The 23,839-nt window shown below is 43.2% G+C and overlaps 1 protein-coding gene across 10 annotated transcripts in view; it reads left to right on the top strand.

Moving 5' to 3' along the window:
• Positions 1-23,839, top strand: part of SCAF8 (SR-related CTD associated factor 8) — a 666,705-nt gene that overhangs the window by 162,558 nt on the left and 480,308 nt on the right. For all 10 annotated transcript variants that reach the window (XR_011321960.1, XR_011321958.1, XR_011321959.1 and 7 more), the window contains 4 exons: positions 17,674-17,802; positions 19,710-19,819; positions 20,266-20,459; positions 20,558-20,658. Coding sequence is in view for 7 of the 10 variants with exons in the window: in XM_069769411.1 (XP_069625512.1) it covers positions 17,674-17,802; positions 19,710-19,819; positions 20,266-20,459; positions 20,558-20,658 (534 nt within the window). In the remaining 3 variants the exon portion in view is untranslated. The remainder of the gene's footprint in view (positions 1-17,673; positions 17,803-19,709; positions 19,820-20,265; positions 20,460-20,557; positions 20,659-23,839) is intronic.

Here is a 23,839-nt window from a genome sequence, read left to right as displayed (position 1 = left end):
CCCAGCACTCTTCAGGTTATTGACCAGGTCCTCTCGTGTAGCTCTGGGCAGATTCCTTACATTTCTCAGAATCATCTTTACCCAATGGCATCTTGCAAGGAGCCCCAGACTGGGGAAGCTTGTTCATGGTGGAGAGGTTAGAGTGTGATTGTGTAGACAGGTGTCTTTTATACAGGTAACAAGTTCAAACAGGTACAATTAATACAGGTAATGAGTGCAGAGTAGGGGGGCTTCTTAACCCCTTTCTGCCATCTGACCTACTATCCCGTCGAGGTGACCTTGGACTTAATTCCCAGGGACAGAATAGTACGTCATAGGCGATTAGCCGCGCTCACGGGGTGAGCGCAGCTGATCGTGGCCGGGTGTCAGCTGATTATAACAGCTGACATCCGGCACTATGTGCCAGGAACGGTCACGGACCGCTCCCGGCACATTAACCCCCGAAACAATGCGATCAAACATGATCGCAGTGTTCCGGCGGCATTGGGAAGCATCGCACAGGGAGAGTGCTCCCTGCATGCTTTCCTGAGACCCTCAGAACAACGTGATGTGATTGCGTTGTTCCGAGCGTCTCCTCCGTCCTCCTCCCTGCTGAGAGCAGGCGCCGGCAAGCCGCCTGAACTGCCTGTCAGATCTCTGATCTGACACAGTGCTTTGCAAAGTGTCAGATCAGCGATCTGACACTATATAGTCATATTCCCCCCTGGGGCAATGTTATAAAGTAAAAAAATAATAATAAGACGTGTAAAAAAAAAAAAAAATCCTAAATGAAAAATAAAATAAAATATTGTTCCAATAAATACATTTCTTTATGTAAATAATAATAAAAAAAAAAGAATAAAAGTACACATTTAGTATCGTAACGTCTGTAACGACCCGGCCTATAAAACTGTCCCACTAGTTAACCCCTTCAGTGAACACCGTAAAAAAAAATATTAAAAACTATGCAAAAAACAATGATTTATCATCATACCGCTGAACAAAAAGTGCAATAACACGCAATCAAAAAGACAGATATAAATAAACATGGTACCGCTAAAAACGTCATCTTGTCCCGCAAAAATCGAGCTGCCATACAGCATCATCAGCGAAAAAAATAAAGTGCTCCCTCAGAATAAAGCGATGCAAAAATAATTATTTTTTCTATTAAATAGTTTTTTATTGTATAAAAGCGCCAAAACAAAAAAAAGATATAAATGAGGTATCGCTGTAATCGTACTGACCCGAAGAATAAAACTGCTTTATCAATTTTACCAAACATGGAACGGTATAAACGCCCCCCCAAAAGAAATTCATGAATTGCTGGCTTCTGTTCATTCTGCCCAACAAAAATCTGAATAAAAAGCTATCAAAAAATGTCATGTTGCCAAAAATGTTACCAATAGAAACGTCAACTCGTCTCGCAAAAAACAAGACCTCACATGACTCTGTGGACCAAAATATGGAAAAATTATAGCTCTCAAAATGTGGTAACGCAAAAACTTTTTTTGCAATAAAAAGCGTCTTTTAGTGTGTGACAGCTACCAAACATAAAAACCCGCTATAAATGGTAAATCAAACCCCCCTTCATCACCGCCTTAGTTAGGGAAAAATAATAAAATAAAAAAAAAAGTATTTATTTCTATTTTCCCATTAGGGTTAGGGCTAAAGTTAGGGCTACAGTTAAGGTTAGGGTTGGAGTTAAAGTTAGGGTTTGGATTACATTTACGGTTGGGATTAGAGTTAGTGGTGTGGTTAGGGTTATGGTAGGGATTAGGGTTAGGGGTGTGTTGGAGTTAGGGGTGTGGTTAGGGTTGGGATTAGGGTTATGGGTGTGTTGGGGTTAGGGGTGTGGTTGGGATTAGGGGCGTGTTTGGGTTGGGGTGTGGTTAGAGTTAGGGTTAGGGGTGTGTTGGGGTTAGGGTTGGAGTTAGAATTGGGAGGTTTCCACTGTTAAGGCATATCAGGGGCTCTCCAAATGCGACATGGCGTCCGATCTCAATTCCAGACAATTCTGCGTTGAAAAAGTAAAACATTGCTCCTTCCGTTCCGAGCTCTCCTGTACGCCCAAACAGGGGTGTACCCCAACATATGAGGTATCAGCGTACTCAGGACAAATTGGACAACAACGTTTGGGGTCCAATTTCTCTTGTTACCCTTGGGTAAATAAAATTTTGGGGGCTAAAATATCATTTTTGTGGGAAAAATTTTTTTATTTTCACGGCTCCGCGTTATAAACTGTAGTGAAACACTTGGGGGTTCAAAGTTCTCACAACACATCTAGATACGTTCCTTGGGGGGTCTAGTTTCCCATATGGAGTCACTTGTGGGGGAGTTTCTACTGTTTAGGTACATCAGGGGCTCTGCAAACGCAACGTGATGCCCATTCCATCTTAAGTCTGCATTCCAAACGGCGATCCTTCCCTTCTGAGCTCTGCCATGCGCCCAAACGGTGGTTTCCCCCTTCATATATGGGGTATCAGCGTACTCAGGACAAATTGGACAACAACTTTTGGGGTCCAATTTCTCTTGTTACCCTTGGGTAAATAAAATTTTGGGGGCTAAAATATCATTTTTGTGGAAAAAAAAAATTATTTTCACGGCTCTGCGTTATAAACTGTAGTGAAACACTTGGGGGTTCAAAGTTCTCACAACACATCTAGATAAGTTACGTAGGGGGTCTACTTTCCAAAATGTTGTCACTTGTGGGGGGTTTCCACTGTTTAGGGACATCAGGGGCTCTCCAAACGTGACATGGCGTTATATCTCAATTCCAGTCAATTTTGCATTGAAAAAAATCCCTTCCGAGCTCTGCCATGCGCCCAAACAGTGATTTAACCCCATATATGGGGTATCTGCGTAGTCTGGACAAATTGCACAACAACTTTTGGGGTCCAATTTCTTCTATTACCTTTAGGAAAATAAAAAATTGGGGGTGAAAATATCATTTTTGTGAAAAAATATGATTTCTCCTTCGCCTCATTGGGGGACACAGACCTTGGGACACAGACAGTGGGTGTATGCTACTGCCACTAGGAGGCTGACACTAAGGGTATGTGCACACGTTGCGGATTCTCTGCGGATGCGCAGCGTTTTTTGAGGTGCAGAAACGCTGCAGATCCGCAATTGATTTACAGTACAATGTAAATCAATGAGAAAAAAAAATGCTGTGCACACTTTGCGGAAAATCTGCTGCGGAAACGCTGCGGTTTAAAAGAAGTAGCATGTCACTTATTTTTTTGTGAATCTGCAGCGTTTTTGTACCCATTCCATTATAGAAAACCGCAGGGGTAAAAAAACGCAGCAAATCCGCAAGAAAACCGCAGCAAAAACGCACAAAAAATGCTGCGGAACCGCACAAAAAACGCAACAAATCCGCAGGTGCGTTTTCTGCCAGAAGAATCAGTATCCGCACCAGAAATTCCTAAGTCTAATCTGCAACGTGTGCACATAGCCTAAGTGATGCAAAGAAAGTTAGCTCCTCATCTGCAGCATACACCCTCCTGCTGGCTCTCAGCTAACCAGTTCTTGCTTGGTGTCCGTAGGAGGCACACTGACGGTTCTGCTATTCAGACCCAAAGCTCTTTATTATTTTATTTTTACATTTTAATTTTAGATTTTTGATTTTATTTTTTCATGGATGAATGGGGTGACGGATCCTTTCAAGGTTCTGATCTCCCTGAACCATCAGCAGGCGAATACGGAGAGTGTTGCCTGTCCATATCCTCTCCTGCGACGTGGGATGCTAAGCCTGGGCTGATTCTTAGGAACGACGGGCCCCTTCAAGGGGACCGATCTCCCCGCACCCTGAACAGACGAGCACATGGAGTGTCGCCTCCACGTACCCTCTTCCCCAGCCAGGCCTAATGCTGGTCAACTGGCCCTGTCCACCATGGGGCTTGAACTCCGTGGATGTGCAGAAGCCCCTCTCTATGGCGTTCGAGCAGCCCCCACTGTCCCACCACTGTGAAAGCGGATGGCACAAGGAGGCGGACGGTTCCTCTCCACCTCCCTAACAAAGGGATGGTGGATTGAGGTTTACCCCTTTATCCCTGCACCATCCACGCTGCAATACCTGACCTGCCGTAGAACAGCGCTGAAACCCACATCTGCGGCGGCTCCATGTCGAGACGCGCACCGATGGTGAGTGGATCCATCTGAAGCGAGATATCCACATGGTGACAGGCAGCCTCAGCCACTTCCTTGTGGCCCACCTCCCTGAGGTAACGCTCTGGCCGGCTGCAAAAATGTAGCCCCCGACTTCGGCCGATGTGTAGGCCGCATCCCGGAAGCCGCACCTGCACTATGGCGCTAAGGCGGCTCCGCCCGCTTTTCTGGCGCTTCTCACCCAGCACGGGAACGCTCAACTACAACGCCCCTCACTACTACCGCTGGTGTTGCACGCCGGCTGCAGAAATTTAGGCCCCGGCTTGGGCCTATTCATGGAAGTCTCGAGGCTCCGCCCACATTGTGTCCATGGCTCCGCCCCCAAATTGGCCCTTTTCTCTCTGTGAGAATTTATCAACTCTGCAACTCCCGGTGGCCATCTTGGTCCACCCGGCCGGCTCACACAGGGGCGACGGTTTTTGATTGAAGGGGCACAACGACTCTACATCAAAACACAAGACCAGTATTACCTGGTCTTAAAGGCACATGACCAGTATTCCCTAGTCTTAAAGGCACACGACCAGTATTCCCTGGTCTTAAGGGGACACGACCAGTATTCCCTGGTCTTAAAGACACCCGACCAGTATTCCCTGGTCTTAAAGCCACACGACCAGTATTCCCTGGTCTTAAAGCCACACGACCAGTATTCCCTGGTCTTAAATGCACACGACCAGTATTCCCAGGTATTAAATGCACACGACCAGCATTCCCTGGTTTTAAAGGCGCACAACCAATATTCCCTGGTCTTAAAGGCGCATGACCAGTATTCCCTGGTCTTAAAGGCACATAACCGATATTTCCTGATCGTAAAGGCGCATGATCAGTATTCCCTCGTCTTAAGGGCACATGATCAATCTGAAGCCGGTCAACTAAATGAGCTCAGGCGCCCTCCGCCGCTGATCCCAGTTTATCCCACAGTACCTAGTTCCCCTCAGTGGACTTCGTCACTGACCGCAATCCATGGTTCTCTGACCAATAGATTGAATCCCTCCGTGTACTCTCTGTGGCTCGGAGTGCTCGCAGGACCGATATACATGGTCGCTATCCTACATGGTAGCCGTCGGCTAGCAAGCGCCACAAGTATTCTAGAAATATACAGGCATTTAGAAACGTACTGGCATCTAGAAAACGGAAGTTTTCATTTCCTGATCTCTCGCCCCAGTGATTTGATGACAACAAGGCTAGGAATAGGGATCGGATATTGCCTAGGACCTGGACTTGCAAGAGCTTCAGAAAAGGATGGACTCGCCTATTTATACCATCAACCAATCTCGGTACATTGACGAGGACTCCGGTTCTGCTCTAGACTACGCAGTGTCCCTCATAAGGAGACTAAACTCCCTCATAGAGCATATGCCATTCAGTTCGGTAAGCGATTCACTGGACAGAAGCCTCTACGTGGGATGCCATGCCTGGTCTGATTTTTAAGGATGACAGGTCTTTTAAAGGGCACCGATCTCCCCACACCATCAACAGACGAGCACATGGTGTGCCGCCTCCATGTATCCTCTACTGCATCCAGACCTAACACCAGACAACCTGCCCTGTCCACCCGGGGACCTGAACTCTGGGGATGTTCAGAGGCACCCTCTTTGGCGTCCGAGCACCCCCCTTTGCATCACCACTATTTAGCGGATGATGCAAGAAGGCGGACGATTCCTCTCCACTTCCCTGTTAAGAGGATGTTGGATCGAGGGTTCCTAATTTTCTACTCTGCACCATCAAAAGAGAGCGATGATGGCAAGAGACGGCTTTTTCCTGACCTGCTGGATGCAGCCCCGCATTTTACCATTTGGCAGACTAACCGGGTAGAATCTCTTGTGGTATACCTACCAGGGTCCCTGCCCGATGTATCATCAATTAAAAATACCAGGGACTGTCAGATAGCAAATCTGGTTTGTTCCGTCTTGCGGCTTCGGGTTCAGCACTCTACCCTTCCTTAGCCGCCACATGGGTTGCTTGAGCAATGGTCTCCTGGTCGGAGACCTTAACTACTTTGATTCACACAAGTAACACTTCCCCGAAGACAGTACAGCTGGCCAATCAAATCTTATAAGCGGGAGACTAACAAGGGATCATATTTTTTCTACAGATCCAACCAGCAGTGGAAGGGTTGTCCAGGACAGGCTAGATTTAAGGGATCTTGGTTCCACAAAGGGGGAATGAAAAGTAAGACCGATCCTGGACCTCAAACTTCTAACAACCTTTGACAAGGTCCTCCTTTTTCGGATGGAGTTCCTCCGCTCAGCCATTACTTCAACAGAAAAAGGTGGAGTTTCTGGCATCCATCGACATTCGGGATTCTTACTCTCACATTCCTATTTTTCCCCTCTTCAAAAATTCCTTTGCCTTTCCATTCGCGTACAGCATTTTCAATTCACGACCTTGCCCTTCGGCCTGGCTACCGCACCCAGACTGTTCTCAAGGGTCATGGCAGTTTTCATGTTCCTCTGGCACCATAGTAGTGTGGTCGTCCTGCCCTATTTGGTCGACTTTCTAGCCGCTCTTCCAGGACTACGCTGAGTCGTCTATATCACTTGCGATACCCTCCCACCTGATGTGGCAGCTAAACTTAGACAAGTTTTCCTCATTTCCAGCCCAGCAGATCCTTTTTGTTGATGATCCTGCACACTTCCAGAAGGATGGTAATTCTCTCTCGAGTCAAGGTCGTGGCCCTTCAACAGGGAGCTTGCGCACATGATCACTCATCCCCTCATTTCATTTGATTCCCACAGAGGGTTCTGAGCAAAAATGGTGACGACAATGGAAACCGTTTCCTTTGCTCCGCTCGTTTTCAGCAAGTCAATCAGGTTTTCAGGGGGTAGTCTCTGAGCTCCTTTCTCACCCAAGGCCTTCTCCTGGTCCAATGGTTATTAATGACTACCAATGCCAGTCTTCTTCTCCCGATTATTGCTCTGGGGATCCGAACGGTACGGCCAATCCTACAGCAGGCCCACTGCCTTCAGGCGGGTCATCCCATCCGACTTCAATTGGACAATGCCACGGCTGTGCCATACGTCAATCATCTAGCAGGTACCCACAGTCAAGCGCCATGGCCGAGGTACCTCACATTCTCTGATGGGCCGAGATCTATCATTCGGTGATCTCAGCAGTACATATCCCTGGAGTAGAACACTGGGCGGCAGACATATTCAGCCATGAGGGTTTCTCCTCAAGTGAGTGGGAACTTCACCTGGAAGTCTTTCATCAGATCTGCCTTCACTCGAGTACTCCAGATGTAGGTCGGATGGCGTCCAGACTGAATGCCAATGTACTTGAGTTCATGGTTCGGCCTCGAGATCCAAGAGCCATCGCAGTGCATGCTCTGTTCTTCCATGGTACCAATTTCCATAACCCCTCTTCCACTACTTCCGAGATCTTTTTGGCAGCAGGAAGGGCCCCAGTGATCCTGGGGAATCCGCACTGACCATGTCAGGATTTCTCCTTTGCGGTACTAGTATTTTTCCGTCTTATTGCAACAAGACTGCAAATATGGACTTCCTCGCAGGGAGTCTTCACCTGTGGTTCTTCCCTATCACATACCGTTAGATCTTTGGGACCTTAATGGTCCTGGGGGTCTTACAATAGACTCCTTTTTTGATCCAAACAGACTTTACTATCAGGGAAGGTCGCCCCCTTTTTTCTCTGCGATCTTGTCATCCTGATGAGTCATCAGAGCTTGCCGCTCTGTTCTTTCAGATTTTTTTACTTATTACCATCAAGGCAAGGTTGTCCCCAGGCCATCCCCTTCCCTTGTTACCAAGGTGGTATTGTTTTCCCACTGTTACAGGGGCATCGTCCTTCCCTCATCTCTTTCGGCTCCAGTCCACAAAACGGAATGGGTTCTCCATAATCTGGACGAAGTGAGTGCTCCAAGTAGGTACGTATCAAGGATGGCATCCTTCCGAAGGTTGGACACTTTATTTGGGCTTCCTGACGGTAAGAAGAAGGTTTCCTGACGGTCACAGGAAGGGTTTAGCCGTTTCATCGGCCATGTTAGCCCAGTGGATTCGTTTCACCATCCAGGAGTCCTTCCGTGCTAGATGTCAGCCTATCTCCCTGTCTGAGGGCTCTAGGCACCAGACGTCTGCAAGCACGGCTGCAAGATTGCGGATTCGTCCAGTCCGCATGCATTCTTGAAGCACTATAATTCCCACACTTCCACAGATGTGAGTTTGGGCAGGCGGATTCTGCAGGCCGCGGTGGCGCACTTGTAAGTAACGGTTACACGGGGCCTGATCTGATGTTGTCCCTACCCAGGGACTGCTTTGGGACGTCCCACGGTCTGTGTCCCCCAATGAGGCGAAGGAGAAATAGGGATTTTTGTGTACTCACCGTAAAATCCTTTTCTCCGAGCCATTCATTGGGGGACACAGCTCCCACCCTGTTATTAGCTCATGCTTGCTTTATAATTTGACATGCTATACTCTCATATATAATATGACATGCTATACGCTCATATGTTGTTATTGATCTCCTACTGCTTTTGCACCGAACTGGTTAGTTGAGAGCCAGCAGGAGGGTGTATACTGCAGGGGAGGAGCTAACTTTCTTTGTATCACTTAGTGTCAGCCTCCTAGTGGCAGCAGCATACACCCACGGTCTGTGTCCCACGGTCTGTTTCCCCCAAAGAATGGCTCGGAGAAAAGGATTTTACGGTGAGCACACAAAAATCCCTATTTTTTATTTTTACGGCTCTACATTATAAACTTCTGTGAAGTACTTGGTGGGTCAAAGTGCTCCCCACACATCTAGATGAGGTGCTTAGGGGGTCTACTTTCCCAAATGCTGTCACTTGTGGGGGGGTTTCACTGTTTAGGCACATCAAGGGCTCTTCTTCCCTTCTGAGCTCTGCCATGCGCCCAAACAGTGGTTCCCCCCCCACATATGGAGTATCTGCATACTCGGGACAAATTGCGCAACAACGTTTGGGGTCCAATTTCCCCTGTTACCCTTGGTAAAATAAAACAAATTGGATCTGAAGTAAATTTTTTGTGAAAGAAAGTTAAATGTTCATTTTTTTTAAACATTCCAAAAATTCCTGTGAAACACCTGAAGAGTTAATAAACTTCTTGAATGTGATTTTGAGCTCCTTGAGGGGGGCAGTTTTTAGAATGATGTCACACTTGGGTATTTTCTGTCATATAGACCCCTCAAAGTGATTTCAAATGTGATGTGGTCCCTAAAAATGGTGTTGTAAAAATGAGAAATTGCTGGTCAACTTTTAACCCTTATAACTCCCTAACAAAAAAAATTTTGGTTCCAAAATTGTGCTGATGTAAAGTAGACATGTGGAAAATCTTTCTTATTAAGTATTTTGTGTCACATATCTCTATGATTTAAGGGCATGAAAATTCAAAGTTGGAAAATTGCAAAATTTTCAAAATTTTCTCAAAATTTCCATTTTTTCACAAATAAAGGCAAGTAATGTAAAAATAAATTTTACCACTCACATGAAGTACAATATGTCACGAGAAAACGGTCTCAGAATCATCGGGATCCGTTGAAGCGTTCCAGAGTTATAAACTCATAAAGGGACAGTGGTCAGAATTGTATAAATTGGCCCGCTCATTAGCATGCAAACCACCCTTGGAGGTTAAGGGGTTAAAGAAAAACCCCAAGGTTGTTAGGTGATCAAATACTTATTTCACACAATAAAATGCAATTTATTTAAAAATCATACAATGTGATTTTCAGTTTTTTAAATTTTTGGTTTCTGTCTCTCACAGTTGAAGTGTACCTTCAATAAAAATTACAGGTCTCTCCATTCTTTGTAGGTGGGAATACCTGCAAAATCAGCTGCGTATCAAATGTTTATTTTCCCCCAGTGTATATGTGGTTTTGACACACTGTTGGGCTCAAAGGGGTGGGGGGCACTTGGATTTGGGAGACAGTTGGGGGTGAGCAATAGCGCTTTTCCAGAGCCTTTGTGCTACCAGTAACAAGGAAGCCCTCTATATTTTCATTGACAGACCTGAGTCGGGACTTGACTTGAGGGATCCATTTACTATAATGAGGCAGCAGAGTTACTCTGGACTCCGTCTGGCCTCTGTTTAGCGGTGTCCTTCTTTTCAGAGCTGCACAAAACTGTGTCCGACCGCGCTTTTATGCACACCTAAAAAGACGGACACCTCCGGGTCATAGGCTAGATGGTGTCCACAGTGTCTCCATCTGCATCATTATAGATAATCTTCCACTAGAGCTTTCGTCTGAATAACGTGTTTCAGAGATTTACACTGAAACCCCAGTGTAAGCGCGCAGAGTGCAGGATAAATGTGAGCTGAGTCTTACTGCGATCTTTGGGAGGCAGAATGAAAAAAATCAACAGGAGAAGAATTGGTTGCATTTAATTTTTAACGCCGTTTCTCGTGCGGTATATGTGATTGGACGACTTTATGCTTTAGGTCGGTGCTATTAAAGAAATACTAGATTTATATATTTTTTATATTTGGCTACTGTCACACAGTAAAAGACAATTTTTTTTACAAATGAAAAAAGGTTTTGCGTCACCATATTTTGAGCACTATAATTTGTCTATATTTTTTCCGCCAGAGTCATGCGAGGACTTGTTTTTTGCGGGGCAAGTTGACGTTTTAATGAATACCATTTTCAGTCACATGATATTTTCTGATCACTTTTTATTCAGATTTTTGGGAGGCCGAATTAACAGCAATCAGAAATTCAGGATTTGCATTTTTGAGTGTTTTTTTCAATGTCGTTCACAGTGTGATACAATTGATAAGATTGCTTTATTCTTTAGGTCAGTACCATCACAGTAATATCACATTTGTAGTATATCTTTTTTTTATGTTTTGCCGCTTTTACAAAATAGAAACTATTTTATAGAAAAAAAATTATTTTTGCATCGCATTATTCTGAGAGCTATCACTTTCTTATTTCTCCCCTGACTGAGCTGTATGGTGGCCTGTTTTTTGCATGACAAAACGTTTTCAACAGTACTAGTTTTGTTTACATTTGTCTTATTGTCACATTTTATTCCACTTTTTGTTCAGCAGTATGATTAAAAGTCATAGTTGTTTTTTTTTTTTGTTACATTGTTCACTGAAGGGTTTAACTAGTGTGACAGTTTTATAGATTGGGTTGTTCCGGAAGTGGTGATACCATATATGTGCACTTTTTTTTGTTAATTTTTGTTTTTACACACACACACACACACACACACACACACACACACACACACATATATATATATATACACAGCTCAAAAAAATAAAGGGAACACTAAAATCCCACATCCTAGATATCACTGAATGAAATATTCCAGTTGTAAAACTTTATTCATGACATAGTGGAATGTGTTGAGAACAATAAAACCTAAAAATTATCAACGTAAATCCCAACTAATATCCCACGGAGGTCTGGAGTTGGAATGATGCTCAAAATCAAAGTGGAAAATGAAGTTACAGGCTGATCAAACTTCAGTGGAAATGCTTCAAGACAAGGAAATGATGCTCAGTAGTGTATGTGGCCTCCACGTGCCTGTATGACCTCCCTAGAATGCCTGGGCATGCTCCTGATGAGGCGGCGGATGGTCTCCTGAGGGATCTTCTCCCAGACCTGGACTAAAGCATCCACCAACTCCTGGACAGTCTGTGGTGCAACGTGACGTTGGTGGATGGTGCGAGACATGATGTCCCAGATGTGTTCAATTGGATTCAAGTCTGGGGAATGGGCAGGCAAGTCCATAGCTTCAATGCCTTCATCTTGCAGGAACTGCTGACACACACAAACCCCATGAGGTCTGGCATTGTCCTGCATTAGGAGGAACCCAGGGCCAACCGCACCACCATATTGTCTCACAAGGGGTCTGAGGAACACATCACGGTACCTAATGGCAGTCAGGCTACTTCTGGCGAGCACATGGAGGGCTGTGCGGCCGTCCAAAGAAATGCCACCCCACACCATTACTGACCCACTGCAAACAGGTTATGCTGAAGGATGTTGCAGGCAGCAGATCACTCTCCACGGCGTCTCCAGACTCTGTCACGTCTGTCACATGCTCAGTGTGAACCTGCTTTCATCTGTGAAGAGCACAGGGCTCCAGTTGCGAATTTGTCAATCCTGGTGTTCTGTGGCAAATGCCAGGTGTCCTGCACGGTGTTGGGCTGTGAGCACAACCCCCATCTGTGGACGTCAGGCACTCAGACCATTCTCATGGAGTCGGTTTCTAACCTTTTCCACATGTGTGGCCAGCTGGAGGTGATTTTGCAGGGGAGGTCATTTTGCAGGGCTCTGAGAGTTCCTCTTCTGTTCCTCCTTACACAAAGGCTGAGATAGCGGTCCTGCTGCTGGTTTGTTGCCCTCCTATGGCCCCCTCCACATCTCCTAGTTTACTGGCCTGTCTCCTGGTAGCGTCTCCCGCCTCGACACTACGCTGGTAGACACAGCAAACCTTGCCACAGCTCGCATTGATGTGCCATCCTGGATGAGCTTGACTACCTGAGCCACTATTGTGGGTTGTAGAGTCCGTCTCATGCTACCACGAGTGTGAAAGCACAACCAACATTCAAAAGTGCACAAAAAACATCAGCCAAAAATCATTGGTACTGAGATGTGGCCTGTGGTCCCCATCTGCAGAACCACTCCTTATTTGAGTGTGTCTTGATAATTGCCAATAATTTCCATCTGTTGTCTATTCCATTTGCACAACAGCATGTAAAATTGATTGTCAAACAGTGTTGCTTCCTAAGTGGACAGTTTGATTTCACAGAACTTTGATTTATTTGGATTTATATTCTGTTGCTTAAGTGTTCCATTTATTTTTTTGAGCAGTGTACATATAAAGCTGAATGTGTGTGTGTATGTCCGGGATTGGCATCTGCACCTTCGCAGCTACAGCCACAAAATTTTGCACAGTCACACGTCTGGACCCCGAGAGCGTCATAGGCTATGTTGTGAGGCGAAAGTTTAACACAGTGCGTTCCAATTCACCAAACAATTTTACCCCTATATACATAATGGGGAAAAAGTGAAAGGAAAAGTGTTGGAGGCAAATTGACAGCTGCCAGATGTGAACAGGGGGGACTTAAAAAGTGAGAGCGATGGCGCCAAAGAGTATGTACCGTACAGTTGCTAAGGTGGGGCCCCGACATGGGATACTCACCACACACGGGGATATGAACACACACACAAAATGCGCCACACACTACCACGTGCTTGAACACATATACCACCCTCAGCACACATTTCACCACACATACACCAACCTCGCCACATAAAAGTCGCCGCTCAAAACTCACCACGCGCAAAACTCGCCACATGCAAAACTCGCCACACGTGCAAAACTCACCTCGTGGAAAACTCGCCACACGCAAAACTTGCACACGCCAAAAAATTGCCACATGCGCAAAAGTTGCCTCTCACAAAACTTGCACATACTCAAAACGCACCACACATAAAACTCACCACGCGCAAAACTCGCCATGCGCAAAACTTGCTGCACACAACTTGCTACACTAACTTGTCACATGCAACTCGAAACACAAAAAGTTGCTACACACATGTCGCCACACAAAACTCATCTCACAAAAGTCACTACATGCATGTCACCACATGCAACTCAACACACACAACTTGACACATGAAACTCACCCTAAAACACACACAAGTCTGGTATTATCCTTCAAAAATAAAAATCTGATTAATAAGCAGACAAACTACAAGAGCAGCAAATGTACCATATAGGAAATACGGCAGCTGTCAGTCACATGACCTGTCTATTATGTGTATGTGTGAGCTAATATATACTGCCAGAGGGGAGGGCTTCCTGTTGGCTGGGGATTTATCAGGCTGCCAATCTAGCTTAAAAATACTGAGGTAAAAATACTGACCAAACAACGTGTGAACGTGGTCTAATACAAGAGGAGATGACATACAGATATATACTATATACAGGGGAGATGACACACAGATATACAGATATATACTATATACAGGGGAGATGTCACACAGGTATATACTATATACAGGAGGAAATGACACACAGGAATATACTATACAGGAGAGATGAAACACAGATATATATACTATATACAAGAGGAGATGACACACACATATATACTATATACAGGGGAGATGACACACAGGTATATACTATACACAGGAGGAGATGACATACAGGTATATACAACATACAGGAGGACATGACACACAGGTATATACTATATACAGGAGGAGATGACATACAGGTATATAGTATATACGGAAGAGATGACATACAGGTATATACTATATACAGGAGGAGATGACACATAGGTATATACAATGTACAGGAGGAGATGACATAAAGCAGGTGTATACTATTTACAGGGGAGATGACGTACAGGTATATACTATATACAGGAGATGACATACAGGTGTATACTATATATAAGGGAGATGACAAACATGTATATACTGAGGGGAAAATGAGAGGTGTGAGGTGAAAATGAGGGGTGTGAGGTGAAAATGAAAAGATGTGAATGCAAAATGAGAGGAGTGAGGGAAAATAGTGGAGTGATCGGAAAATGACAGATGTGAGGTCGAAATGACAAGTGTGAGGGGGGAATGCGGGGAGTGAGGGGGAAAATGAGAGGTGTAAGGGAGAAAAAGAGAAGTGAGGTGCTATAACTACCAACAGATATTTACTATGCCTAGGCAACGCCGGGCTCTTCAGCTAGTGTGTGTGTATATATATATATATATATATATATATATATATATATATATATATATATATATATATATATATATATATATATATCTAATATATAAAGCTGAATGTGTGTATGTGTGTGTGTATGTATGTCCGGGATTGGCATCTGCACCGTCGCAGCTACAGCCACAAAATTTTGCACAGTCACACGTCTGGACCCCGAGAGCGTCATAGGCTATATTGTGAGGCGAAATTTTAACCCCGCGCGTTCCAATTCACCAAACAATTTTGCCCCTATCTACATAATGGGGAAAAAAGTGAAAGGAAAAGTGTTGGAGGCGTCGCAGCTACAGCTACAAAATTTTGCACAGTCACACGTCTGGACCCTGAGAGCGTCATAGGCTATGTTGTGAGGCGAAATTTTAACCCCGCGTGTTCCAATTCACCAAACAATTTTGCCCCTATCTACATAATGGGGAAAAAAGTGAAAGGAAAAGTGTTGGAGGCGTCGCAGCTACAGCTACAAAATTTTGCACAGTCACACGTCTGGACCCCGAGAGCGTCATAGGCTATGCTGTGAGGTGAAATTTTAACCCGTGCTTTCCAATTCACCAAACAATTTTGCCCCTATCTACATAATGGGGAAAAAGTGAAAGGAAAAGTGTTGGAGGCAAATTGACAGCTGCCAGATGTGAATAAGGGGGACTTAAAGAATGAGAGCGATGGCGCCAAAGAGTATATACCGTACAGTTGCTAAGGTGGGGCCCCGACATGAGATACTCACCACACATGGGGATATGAACACACACGCAAAATGCGCCACACACTACCACGTGCTTGAACACATATACCACCCTCAGCACACATTTCACCACACATACACCAACCTCACCACATAAAATTCGAAACACAAAAGTCGCCGCTCAAAACTCGCCACGCGCAAAACTCGCCACATGCAAAAACTAGGCTCACGCAAAAATCGCCACAAGTGCAAAACTCACCTCATGGAAAACTCGCCACACGCAAAACTTGCACACGCGCAAAAATTGCCACATGCACAAAAGTTGCAACACATGCAAAAGTTGTCTCACACAAAACTTGCACATACTCAGAAGGCACCACACAAAACTCGCCACGTGCAAAACTCGCCATGCGCAAAACTTGCTGCACACAACTTGCTACACTAACCTGTCACATGCAACTCGACACACAAAAAGTTGCTATACGCATGTTGCCACACAAAACTCATCTCACAAAAGTCGCTACATGCATGTCGCCACACGCAACTCAACACACACAACTTGACAAACGAAACTCGCCCTAAAACACACACAAGTCTGGTATTATCCTTCAAAAATAAAAATCTGATTAATAAGCAGACAAACTACAAGAGCAACAAATGTACCATATAGGAAATACGGCAGCTGTCAGTCACATGACCTGTCTATTATGTGTACTGTATGTGTGAGCTAATATATACTGCCAGGGGGAGGGCTTCCTGTTGGCTGGGGATTTATCAGGCTGCCAATTTAGCTTACAAATACTGAGGTAAAAATACTGAGCAAATAACGTGTGAACGAGGTCTAATACAGGAGGAGATGACACACAGGTATATACTATATACAGGGGAGATGACACACAGGTATATACTATATAGAGGAGGAGATGACATACAGGTACATACTATCTACAGGAGGAGATGACATACAGGTATATAATATATACAGGAGGAGATGACATACAGGTATATACTATATACAGGAGATGACATACAGGTGTATACTATATACAGGAGAGATGACATACAGGTATATACTATATACAGGAGGAGATTACACACAGATATATACTATATGCAGGGGAGATTACACACAGGTATATACTATATATAGGAGGAGATGACATACAGGTATATACTATATACAGGAGAGATGACATACAGGTATATACTATATACAGGAGATGACATACAGGTGTATACTATATATAAGGGAGATGACAAACATGTATATACTGAGGTTAAAATGAAAAGGTGTGAGTGCAAAATGAGAGGAGTGATCGGAAAATGACAGATGTGAGGTCGAAATGACAAGTGTTAGGGGGGAATGAGAGGAGTGAGGGAGAAAATGAGAGGTGTGAGGGAGAAAATGAGAGATGTGAGGGGGAAAATGAAAGATGTGATTGGGAAAATGAGGCGTAATGGGAAAATAAGAGAAGTGAGGTGCTATAACTGAAGACAGATATTTACTATGCCCAGGCAACGCCAGGCTCTTCAGCTAGTGTATATATATATATATATATATATATATATATATATATATATATATATATATATATATATATATATATATATATATATATATATATAATTTTTTTTTACAGGCAGACCCGGAGGTCATCCATTGACATCTGACTGCCATGACAACCCTTGTCTCCCCCGTGATCACATTGCAGTGGGGGTGATAGAAGGAGCCCTCTCCCAAACTTCTAAATGCCTATTGATCACAGCATCTAGAAAATAACAGAGAGTTAATAACATCAGATTCTGAGCCATTCAGGTCCCGATGATGTCGCCAATCAGAGCTATCACCCAGCACAGGAATCCCAGCGGTTGCCGTATTCTGGTGGTCCTGAGCGCTGCAACACCGCTGATCATGTAGAAACATTGGCGCTGCACAAAGCCCATCAAGCAACAGCATTTATTTACCTCAGCGTTCATGTAGGGGTTAATATATTATTGCACAAGCACATTTGGTAATACCTGACTCTTAAATTCTTGGTTTGTATAGTGAGGGAGTAAAATGTTCTACGCCAGCAATTTGTGTGCTGAAAAGTAATGTTTGGTCATAACAAATCTCCTCATGCATATCTAGATGACAGCTCAGGAGAGCCAGGATATGATGTCTGAGTCCGAAAACTCTGCTACTCCATCACAAGATGACAGTCAGGCCTTTATGGAGAAAGAGGCACAGCTCCATAGTTCTTTATCATTACAACAAGAGGTAAGGGCTGCATCACTTCTATGATTTTTGGGGAAGAAGAATGTTTCTCTGCAGGGTGAGAGGAACAATCTGCTTCACAGCACGATGAGGGGAAGAGGGCAGTACTGTTAGGATAAGTTCACACAGGGCGTTTTTTTGCTGCTTTTTTATGCTAATTTTCAGCTGCTTTTTATAATACCAGCAAAGCCTATGAGATTTCAGAAATCTCATGCACACACATTGGTTTTTTGTTTGATCAGTGTTTTGTGCTTTGCTGCGTTTTTTTTTGGACATAGAGCATGTCACTTATTTCAGCGTTTTTGCTGCGTTTTTTTCACCCATTTAATTGAATGGGTGTTGAAAAAAACGCAGCAAAAACGCAATTATCATTATTTACTGCGTTTTTGCTGCTGAAAATCCAAGGACATTAGCATGGTCAAAGAGAAAAAAATGCACCAAATACGCAACAAAAAACTCACCTAAACCTCAGTTTTTGACGCAGCTTTTTTCCTGCCAAGAAGATCAGGTTTTGCTGCAGAAAAAAAGCAGCAAAAACGCCCTGTGTGAACATACCCTAACACTGTAGGAAATACCACCTACTTATACATTGTAACCTGTTTATAAGATTAGATTATTTGGGAGAGAACTGTCCAAAATCACAGCAATCATTGTGTTCAAATCTCTGCCTCTAGGTTCCTCTATTTATGCCATGAAAAGCTGTCAGTCAGTGGCTGGAGAGCAATGGGAATGTGCATATTATGATTACCTAGCACTCCTGCCTTTTGAACAGACTCCTCTTCGGCCAAGCAGTGTTAACACTTGGCTATATTAACAGAAACCTAGCAATTTTTGAAGCATCACATCCTCACATAACAGAAAATCACTTGTGCACTAGCACATAGACGTTTCTTTGCTTGTGTGCAGTCCGTTGTTCATACGAACAGCAAGCTAACCGGAAATACATTCTTTTAGAGATGCTTTTAAGAGGAATCTGTCACCCAATTTTAGCATTGTTAGCTAATAATATGGGCATCCCAAATAATATGGGCAGTCCCAGTGTTCTCCTGCATTCTGAAAAGTCTCACACCTGACTTGCAACTTTTCAGAGCACTGGAGAACACTGGACTGGAAGTGACAGTGACTCTCCGGTGTCTGCACAAAAAAAAGTGAAGTCACTGCCCTGAGAAAGGTGAAATAGTGCACAGGTAGGCAGAATGCTTAGGCATAGGATTTCTGGCCGTTCATCTGACGTCAATGACAAGCGGGGAAGGGGGGATGAGAAGTCCAGCATAATGAAAAATGAGTCAGCCTGGAACATCAAAACTGGCATTATCAAGGAGTCATACAAGTATGGCTAGTTTCAGCTTTATACAAACCGTATACTCGTATTATTGGCTAAAAACGCTCAGGTGGGGTGACGATTCCCTTTAATATGTACGTTTTTGAAAAGTATTACACTAGCTCTTAACATCTAATGATGTTAGATCTCTGAAATCAGCAAAATTGTCACTATTTTATGCTGCTCCTTTCAAACTGACTTGAGTTTTTATGTCGGCTGTGCCATGTTTCCTAAAAGTAGGCACGACATCACGTGAAGGAATGTGGCCATTAGCAGCCAAATAGACTCACTATGATTTTTGCCAAATATTAACTCAAATTGGAGTGGAAATTTACGCTAACTTCTAGCTGGCTCAGATTTCAGTGTCTGGCACATAAACAGCCGAAAGATGTGCCAAATTTATCAAAAAAATACCTTTGGGGCATCTTACTACCGTGGGCATTCAGGACTGTTGTATTACAAGCCAGTCTTGATGGGCTACCTCTTAATCTTCATTACCAAATACCTCACATTTTAATCAGTGATTTCTTGGGTTGCTGTAAGGAATTGTTAATTTGAGACTTTTCTGTTGTTTCTGTTCTGTTGTAAGGATATGGATATTGAAGAAATGCAAGATGTAATAGAAGAGATGTTTGAAAAGGAAGAGAAGAAAATGATTAAAGATGACAAAGCGAGGGCCCGTTCCAAATCACGATCTAGGTGAATTATAATGTTTCTTTCTTTACAAGACTTTTAGTTTATTAATTTAGCATTCTGTAATGGTTAAAGAGTGAATGAGACTACAGCCATATAATGTATCGCCGACAGGCATCCGGAATATGCGCTGTATACATATACAAGTGCTAAACAAGTAATAGCACGTGTCCCGTGACCGCCTCTTCATCACCACATTTCTTTACAAGCTTTCCAATCTCCCAGCGGATGATACAGATTTACCAAGGGGATTACAAATTGTGAATACTCTTTATTAGTAACTCACATAACACTGAATCTTAGGGCAGAAGTTTCTCTACTATTGTGTGAAATGCTCCAGCATCCATTCAGAAATTGGAAAGCAAAGCTTCTACAGTGTATACCATCTTGCACAGCAGTGAAATAATTTTTTCATTTATTATAAACGTGTTTTAATTTTTATATTTGCCAAGATCACCCAGAAAAAGGCGTTCTAGATCTCGTTCCGGATCAAGAAAGCGCAAACATAGAAAACGTTCTCGTTCAAGGTCAAGGGAAAGAAAACATAAGACTTCACGGTCATACTCAAGTGAGAGACGAGCACGAGATCGAGAGAAAGAAAGACTGAAAAAAGGCCTGCCTCCTATTCAATCCAAGACGTTGAGTGGTATGTCTGAAAGTTAATTTTAGAATCTACGCAGGAACTTAGCAAAATCAGTATTTGAAAGTCTTCAAAACTTCTTATTTTTTATTTCTTGATTTCAGTATGCAGCACAACATTATGGGTGGGACAAGTTGACAAAAAAGCGACTCAGCAAGATCTGACCAACGTATTTGAAGAGTTTGGACAGATTGAATCTATCAATGTAAGTGGACAGTATTTTATCTGGGTGCTACATTTTTTGAGCAATTGAAAATCCGGCAGTTTATGGTTAACTAAGCACACTGGCAATGTAGCACATACAGTACGAAATGGAATCTTAGCATTTTAAACCTTACGCACTTAAATAGCATTTTATTGAAATTTTTTTTATCTAAATAGGTTCAAAAGTGTAGATTGATTTAAAGATGATGAACTAACAATTGAATAGGACCTGAGCTGCAGTTTTTGTCATTGGCCACTAAACAGGATACAGAGCTGTGCTGTGTTACTTTAGATCTGGCCACTGATAACAGCTGATCAATGAAGGTGTCACCATGGATTTGATGTGGCAGAACTATTTCATTGATATTAAGTTGTGAATAGCCTCCTTAAGATTTAAAATATGTGCACACTCCCTGCAGTATCCAGTAGAGAAAGCTTACCGCAAAATACTATGCGCTGAAAGCAATGATAAGGCTGTGAGCCATATAGATAATATAGAATATTGTTATTATATAACTTTAACATATGTGCAACATTGTGGAATAAGACCAATTGTGTGTCTGATACTGCATGTAAATCAAATTTACAGATTTTATTAAATTACCGTATATACTCGAGTATAAGCCGACCCCCTAATTTTAAATCAGCAAGAAAGGGTGCACTATGGTTAATCGTAAACAATTCACAGTAAGAGGGGTGCAATGCTTAGTCCATACCCATAAGTAACCGCAAGAAGAAGAAAGACTGGACTAGAAAGGGCATGCACAACCACATATAAGTAAAAAATCCAAAACCTTTATTATTATCACCTCAAAGGACATACATAAAAGCAATTAAAATCATGCAATATACAAAAACCGCACCCCCACTCTTGAAAAATACATGTGCCATCACAATATATAAATGGCAACAACACTCTCCTCCCCTTGTAAATATATGACCCGCCTGGAGAGTTGTAAATAAACCTCTTGTACGATAAATAATTTAAGGCCCCATAAGGTTGGTTCCATTCATACAACCTGATAGTCGATCCCAGAGTCTAGCACTTCAGTCCTGTATAGTCGGAATAGCTAGATGAGTCACAAGACCCCAGAGGTACAAGTAATGTCATCATGTGGTAGGTTCAGAGGGAAAAGAGAACAAGAAGGCTTCTGAAAAAATAGGCATAATCGCCATAAGTAGCCAAAGGAAGCCAGAGTGGGGAATGGAAGGAAACCCCACGCATATCGCTGCCGCAGCAGCTTCGTCAGGGGAAGTGTGCTTGGGGTGAGAACCGGTTTAAATCTGTTCAGCAATCAAGTAAAGAACATACCGCTGTGTTGGAGCATAACCAGGGTGTGTGTGTCAGGGAGCACGCCGGCCGCATGAAGGAGTCTGGATAATGAGGCGGAAGTGTATGCGATCTCCATGGAGAGGGCTGCACATGTGCACCCACGACTCACATCTGAGTCATGTTGCGCATTCGCCACTGAACATGGAAAGGAAGGAGACAAAGGAATAGGAGGGAGGGAAGAAAAAAAAAACGCAAGCGCTAGTGTGATCAAAGGTAGATGGCAGAGGTATTAAATGTAAAGCGGTAAGGAGTAATCCCGCAAGTCGCCTCTATAAGAAGAAACTAATCACAAGGATCAACGGTATAATACCTAAACAAAGGGTCAACATGGTTAAATAGTTTATGCATATGAACAATAATTGATAATGAAAAAATTAATAAATTAAATCCAAAGAAATACATATAAATATATATAAATTGTTAACGCATCAATGAATATATAATATAAATAGATAAACAATATAAATAACCAAACAATTCATAAGTTACTGAATTAATAAATTAATTCCTAACGCATATAAGCAAAAATAACATAAACATAAACAATTAATAATGCAAAAAAAAAAAAAAGTAGAACCGTATACTGCCAAGTGATTTTATTCTAATATATAGAGGGCATAAATGTGAGGGGACACATAAGGAAATGTGGTACAGATACCAAAACCATATAAGTTAAAAAAAATTTCATCCATCGCCAATTATGGGTCCATGTTCTTGATGTAAGTCCATAATTCACAGTTCATAAATACCCTATGGTGAAAAATGGTATCTCCCCAATAGCCACCAGTGTCCTTTGCTGTTGTAGTCCATGTGGATTTTCCATTCCCTTGATCCATGCATTAGTCCATCAAATTTCCAGTGCACCACGTTCTTTGATACAAACAACCATCTTGTGTCCTTCATAGGTGTCCAGATTGTATCCATGTCCAAAGATGTTAACGCAATGGAACGTGTTCCACCACAGGCCTAATAAATGTATAAATACAAGAATATATTAGCATGAAATCGCATATATCATCCCATTCTGGATCAACCCAAAAAGCCCGTGAAAAGGAGCTCCTCATTCAACCCTAAGGGTGCCACCGACTGGAGCTCAAAAATCCATCTGGATTCAATTTGTAGAAGATGTCTACGCATATTACCGCCCCTATCATTAGAGACTATTTTCTGTAGTCCCACAATCCTCAGATTGGAGGGAGAGCCTCTATGTGCCGTTAAAAAATGAGCGGCCACTGGGGTAAGGGTTTTTCCCTTTCTTTGGTCCGAGGTAGCCAGATGTATGGTGGATACATGTTTCTGAGCCCTCTTCCTCAGTTCTTTAGAGGTTTGTCCTACATATATCATGTCACAAGGACAGATAAGGGCATAGATGACATCCCTGGACTTACAATTAATGTAAGCCTTCAAAGGATGCCTACTGTGTCTGACTGGATGCTCAAATACATCTTGAGTAGGGACAGAGATTGCAGTCCCCACATGGAAATGACCCCTTTAAAATGATACCTCTGTTTAACCTCGTGGTGGGTCTAGAAAAGTGACTCCTAGTTAATAGATCCCTTAAGTTTGGTGCTCTCCTCGCTGTTAGTAGCGGCCTATCACCTCCACCGTTTGAGCATCCGCTCGAAGTATCTGCCAGTGTCTGAACAAGATATCTCTCACGTGCTTCCAATTACTGTTCTAGTCCGTGATGAATCTTGTTTGTGCCTTTTGGCAGCTGCCCTTAGATGACAGGAGTGATACCTGATCATATTGTCCTGCAAGTTGGAAGGCTCTGGAGATCACACATTTGAGATAACCCTTTTGTCTAAAGCGACACGTAAGGTCCCGGGCCTGTAGTGAAAAATCCTGG

Source organism: Ranitomeya imitator, chromosome 5, assembly GCF_032444005.1.
Source record: "Ranitomeya imitator isolate aRanImi1 chromosome 5, aRanImi1.pri, whole genome shotgun sequence".
Lineage (NCBI taxonomy): Eukaryota > Metazoa > Chordata > Amphibia > Anura > Dendrobatidae > Ranitomeya > Ranitomeya imitator.
The sequence above is the reverse complement of the archived record's forward strand: the minus strand, read 5'-3'. Positions and strand labels throughout refer to the sequence as shown.